At 53.3% G+C, this 5723-nt stretch overlaps 1 protein-coding gene across 1 annotated transcript; it reads right to left on the reverse strand.

Annotated features, from left to right (window-relative positions):
* Positions 1-747: 747 nt before the first annotated feature.
* Positions 748-5415, reverse strand: CYP27B1 (cytochrome P450 family 27 subfamily B member 1). Its single transcript, XM_090275630.1, has 9 exons — positions 5188-5415; positions 4357-4547; positions 3664-3866; positions 3367-3567; positions 3112-3284; positions 2743-2915; positions 2466-2544; positions 1979-2176; positions 748-1649 (listed from the first exon to the last, which is right to left on the reverse strand). Exons 1-9 carry the CDS (start codon positions 5413-5415, stop codon positions 1536-1538), a joined length of 1560 nt encoding a protein of 519 aa, XP_090131756.1. The 3' UTR covers positions 748-1535.
* Between the last annotated feature and the right edge of the window lie 308 nt (positions 5416-5723).

Consider the following 5723-nt stretch of genomic DNA (forward strand, 5'->3'; position numbering starts at 1 on the left):
GAGGAAGGGGGGCAAGTCCTAACATGGAGAGGGTAATCTGGGCTGCAGAGGGAACTGTGGGAGTGCTGAGAGATTTATTTGTGTGGAGGATGAGTTAATCTGTATACATCACAAGGGGAGGACTGTGCCTAACTTCTGGGGGGGGGGGGCAGAGAGCGCTGACTCAGGGAAATCGGCTCCCTCCACCCAGCCCCCTTCTGCTGTGGTGCCTCAGGGCTTCTGGCCACCCCCATACTGATTTTTCATTCTGCCTGAATTCACTTCTCTGCCTGTATCCCTGTCGTTCTCCAAAGGAAATGACCTTGGAGCAACTTTTCCAGAGAGGGCAGAGTGACCATTCTAGGATGTCCTTCAGTCCAGGTTCCACAAACCCTTCTACCAAAGAGTAAGCTGCCTCTGCCCATCTCTGCAAATCCCTAGCTTCCAACCCATTTTTACAGCCTAGCCCTTGTGGTTACTTTTCACTACCACCCCCTTAATGTCTCCCAGGAAGCCAGACTTGGCTGTTTCCACTCCAGACAGAAACATGTCTGGGTTTGCAATGCAAACCCCTCTTCCAGGTGTCTAGACCTCCCATGTTATGGGGTCACTCCCAGGGTTTGAGAAACCAAGGTCGGGGATTTAGGTGAGGATCTTCTTTCCAGGATCTTGTTATCAGGTCTTGTAGGGAGTAGGAGAGAAATAAGTTAAAAGTCAAGGAGGCAGCGTTCAGTTTTGTTTTGTTTTTTAATTTCAAAACTATGAGTATTTCACATTTTCAATATATAAAAGGAAGGCATACACAGGGACAAGTCCTGAGATGTCTCTGCCTGGGAACTAAGTGGTGGGGCAAGCCAATTTAATAGTGACCAGGGAGGCAAAGATAGTTTATTTTTATTTATTTATTTAGGATAGTTTTTTTAAAAAAATCATAAACCAAGCAAGGGCAGACTCACTTTCCTAGGGGCAAGGTGAGGAAGGAAGGGGGTAGACAGAGCTTGGTAAGCTGCCCAGCCCTTTGGCTACATGGTCCAGATTCAATCTGAGAATTTGTGTGATGTCACCTGGGGATAGACCCTGGCAGGGGGTATAAAAGCTGAATAAGGCCTAATTTTCCTCACAAAGAGCTCACATACAAGGAGAGAGGACCAACCAGGTGCAGACCAGATGCACAATTACTTAGCTCATGTCATGCTAAGAGCTTAGCCAGCAGCATCAATGAACACTGTGAAAGCCCCAAAAGGGCAGTGGTGGAATTCTTCATCAGGTCACGCAGCATTATTAGTTAAAATCTGAGTTACCGCTTGAAGGATGCATATGATATGACCAGGAGAAGGGCTGAGCAGACAGAGGGACTGTGGTTTTCTCTAGGCCTGCTGCATCAGGCCAGATGTGTACTTCACACGTTGGTCAGGGTTGCCTCAAACACTTTGCTATGGTCATTCTGACCAGTTTGATCAGATAGGCCTCAGGGGAAATACACATCTCTTGCTCTTGTGCCTAATAAATTCCTATGGTAAGAGAAAGTGAAATGATAACAGTCTCCTCCCACAGGACTATCTGTCCACAAACTGTAGGTTAATGCTCCTCTCGGGTACCAGCACAGTCCGAGTCATGGGTCTGACTGGAGCAGCGCCTGGCTCGGGCTGTACCTCAAAGTGGGTCAGGATCTGAAAAGGGAGGAAAAAGGCCATCACTCTTAGAGCGGTCTACAGTGGTGGGCTTTTTCGGTCACAGGCATTATGAGTGTTAGGATGGTCAAGGTTGGAATGACACCTGTGGCTGGAAGTGGTTAACCAGGATAAACAATTATAGTAGGCAAAAAGATAGTCCAAAGACCCTTACTCACTTTCTAGGTCTATTATAATGGGATTGACATATTTCAGAGAATTAGGTCTACCAAGTCTTAAATGTTTTCCTGTGCTTGTCAGGAGACGAGCTCATAGCTTTAGAGTGTTAGGTCTCTCTCATTTGGAGAAGATAGGTCTAGATCACTCACCTGTGCCAAAGCCATTTGCAGCTCAAGCTCTGCCAGGCGTCTCCCCATGCAGCTGCGCTTGCCAAAGCCAAAGGGAAGAGACGCAAATGGGTGGGGGGATGGGCCTTCCCCTAGCCAGCGAGCTGGACGAAAAGTATTTGGCTCTGGGAACTGAGCAGGGTCCCTTGAAGTGGCATAGTGACACAGAGTGACCAGCGTCTGGTGTGGGAGAAACACAAACTTGTAAATTTAGGCCCAGGAATGCAAGGAGGGACATGGAGAAGAGGCTATGTGGACTGGGATGAAGGCAGGCTCTGGTGGGTGATGGGGAAATTTTCTGGGGCTGCTTTTGGAAGGATTTCTCCACTGCCCCATTATAGACCAGAGAGAAGCATTCAGGCCAAGCGGAGGGTTTGAAGGACTTATTAGAGAGTTGTCTTGAGTACAGGACAGTGGCCACGACAGTGAGGGATGGCTTAGCAAAAACAGTACCATAGGCTCTACTCACATTTTGGGGGATAATATAATCACCTACACGAATGTCTTTGTCTGGAACACGGGAATTTCCAGGCACTACAGGGTACAATCTGGGTGATGGAGCACAAGGAGAGACAGGAAGGTGAGGCTGGGGGCCATTAGCCTCCCTCTCATGTTGGCAACTTCCAAACCCATTCTTGGCCAGAAGTAGAGTACCCTTTTCTCCTGTCCTCACCCTGCTCTCATCTACTGTCTTCTTACTCAGCTCTTCCCCAGCATTTTCTCTAGCTCCTCTCCTTCCCCCTCACCTTAGCACTTCCTTGAGGACAGCCTTCAGTAGGGGCAGCTGGGACAGAGCAGTGGCTGAGGAGTGGGCATTGGACCCCTGGCCCAAGGCAGCTGTGATCTCAGAGTGGAGTGCTGTCTGGACTTCGGGGTGTCGAGAGAGTTCATATAAAGCCCAGGAGAGCGTGTTGGAGACCTGAGAGGGAAGGTGAGAGCATCAGAGGTATTAAGAGAGAGAAGCAGTATAGGGAGCAGAATATGAAGCTGTCTGGAGCCCAGGAGGTGATAACTCAAGCTGGTCTGGAGGGCCATAGTGAATCCTTCACAGCAGGACTGTCACTGGAGAGGCCAAGCTCTGAAAATGGGCCTGCAACATGGAGGGAGAACTTTACCGTGTCCACTCCCGCTAGTAGCAGCTCCGTCACATTCCCCAGAATGGATGGGGCAGGCAACTCTTTCTGGAACAGGAAGTAGGTCAGGTGTGCCTCAGATCCCATTTCCTCCTCAGGCCTTCCCTGGCTCCTCATGGCTGCCTCGGCCTCTCGCTGTTCCACGTGCTTCTGGGCTGCATGGAGAGATGCCCAAATGCCTCACTATCCCTGTACAGCTCTAGGTTCCCCTGTCCCCACTTCATTTCTGTGCCTTACCAAATGCAAACATCTGGTCCCAGTCTTGGCAGAGGCGGCCCCAGGGTCCCGGCACGAGGCGGTGCAGCCATTTGGGCATCGCCATGGTCAGCAGAGTGGAGACAAACACAGATCCCACGGCGCGAATGAAGGTCTCTGTGTCTGGAGGTACTTCGTCTTCCAGGCAGCCCAAGCGCGAACCCAGCAACACCGCAGCTATGCCTGATCGGGAGGGGGCGCTGTCAGGGCACGGAGACAACACCCTGTCATCCCTCGCGGGTGCTTCCTAAGCTTGTCCCGAACTGTCTTGGGACTCACCTTCTAATCCAAACTTGTAAAACTCTCCGGCTACATCACGAACCAGGGAGGGTGGCCCAGTGCCGCGTCCCCTTTGGCATCGCAGTCGCTGTACAAGGTCAAGGACCACGTTGTCCAGGGTCCTGGCATAGCGGGCGGCCGCTTGAGGCCGCAAGAGGAGCGGGGCAAGGAGGCTTCGGAGCCTTTGCCATTCTTCGCCTTCCCTGGTGGGGTGCAGAGAGAGAGCGCATCAGGGCAGATGCGGGTGTGTGGAGACTGCTCAACGCGGCTGGCCGCGGTTGAGGAGCGTGTTCGGCTCTGGTGGTTAGATGAGGGGATTGCGTCTGCTTCCTGGGGTACAGAAAGCTGCCCCTGCGTGCGCCCGCTTTTCATCCTCCTTCCTCTTTACTCATTTCCTTCCCAAGAGGGGCCTGAGTTCCTGGGTAACCTGACTCACAGAGTCTTGCATTCCATCTGGGTCTTGGTACCCTAGCCCCTTTTGCCAGTACCCAGGATTCTGTCCTCAAAAGATAACGGTAAGGACGTGGGGCGAGGACTGGGCTCTACCTGAGCCTAGGCGAAGCAGACTGAGGTGGAAACCCCTATTTTCCAGAGTCAGGATGAAATCGTCGCCCTCACACCCGCCTGTCTCTAGGCCTGCCACAGGAGAGGGACGCAGCAGAGCTTCTGGGCTTTGGGGCCAGAGAGACTCACGCGGTGAGCAGTCCGCAAGCTCGCTGGCGCCGGCGCCGGTGCTCAGCCCAGGGCGAGAAGCTGCAGCGCTCCGGCCGGGGCCCCTCCTGTCGCAGCAGTTGCTCGATGAGTGTAGGGGCCGCCACATACACCGTGCGCACCTTCCCGAAGCTGGCCAACCACACAGGACCAAAGCGCGCGGCGCCCTGAACCTGGGAGAATGGGCGCGGCGGACACTGGAGATATGGGCAAGGGACTCCCAGCTTGGCCCGTGCCAATGCCGAGGGCGTTGGCTGGACTTCGGAAGGGGAGCTTCTGCTCTTTTGAGAGCTCCTAGCTAGTTTATGGTCCTAATGCTGCAAATCCCTCTTCCTCTTTTCCCCACTTCCCATCTCTAGGAAGTTTGAGTGTGATGGGCAAAACAAAAGAACTTTGCTTAAGACATTCAGGACCTCTCTTCGGTTACCTGGGCCGAGCCAGACGGAAAATCCCTAAAGGTTCCTCATGTGGACTGTCCATTTCAGGACGAGACTCCACTGAATGTATAGGAGCGCAGGTAGCTTTAAGCCCAACGCTCCGGATGCAGGGGGAAGGTACTGTGCATTTCTGCCGCCCGCACACTTGTCCTGGACCTACCTGGCTCCCCGACTTCTGCACCGAGAGAAGGCGCTTTTTGAGTGAACGCCTCTGCTGGGTGGCGGGGTGGACTCTGTGCCGCTCTAGCTAACGCCCCAAATCTCAACTTGTCTTTTCTGTAATTCATGGGCATTCGTTCTCACTGGCCTTCCCTCCTACTTTCCACACTGGTCTGTTTCCCCAGCATTCAGTCCCAGGAACAGAGTCCCCCTCTACCTGCAGCTCGTGTAGCCGCGACAGTCCCCCCTTGCAGAAAAGTTCGGCAAGGAAACCCGGCGTGGAGGGGCCTGGGATGTCCGCCAAGCCCCAGGGCGCTGAGTTGGAACCTCTGGAGCCCAGTGAGGCGCCCGGCTCAGAAGCACAGCGGGCGCGATGCAACACTCTAGAGGCGAGCTTGAGGGCCTGGGTCATGATCTGGTTCAGAAATACAGTACTTCTGAGCATCTTGCATGCGCCCCTATTTAACCCTTGGGCGAGGTAGTGGTGACGCCCCTTCTCCAAGTTACTCAGCCAATCCTCTTTCCAGAGTGGTCCGTGCTGGGATTAGCACCTAGGAAGAGTAGGAGGGGCTGAGGCTGCCTACGCAGCTTCCTTGAGTCTCATGCTGCAACGACCCTCTTGGGAAGGGAGGCCTGCCTCAGTTTGTCCTCCTGCAGCCCTAGTCTAGAAGCCTGAAGATCTCTTCCTGGGAAATGCTATTTAGTGAGGTTTAGGTGACCAAGATAAAACAGTCCCTGATATTCCCACCACTT

The sequence above is a fragment of the Furipterus horrens genome, unplaced genomic scaffold, assembly GCF_987537825.1.
Source record: "Furipterus horrens unplaced genomic scaffold, mFurHor1.1.pri manual_scaffold_4, whole genome shotgun sequence".
Taxonomy (NCBI): Eukaryota; Metazoa; Chordata; class Mammalia; order Chiroptera; family Furipteridae; genus Furipterus; species Furipterus horrens.

Excerpts from the sequence above, each read along its gene's own strand:
- CYP27B1 (XM_090275630.1), bottom strand. The coding sequence starts at position 5,415 with ATGCTCAGAAGTACTGTATTTCTGAACCAGATCATGACCCAGGCCCTC. Across the intron at positions 3,568-3,663 it reads TTACAAGTTTGGATTAGAAG|GCATAGCTGCGGTGTTGCTG; the intron begins GTGAGTCCCAAG and ends CCTCCCGATCAG. Across the intron at positions 2,545-2,742 it reads GTCCTCAAGGAAGTGCTAAG|ATTGTACCCTGTAGTGCCTG; the intron begins GTGAGGGGGAAG and ends TCCATCACCCAG.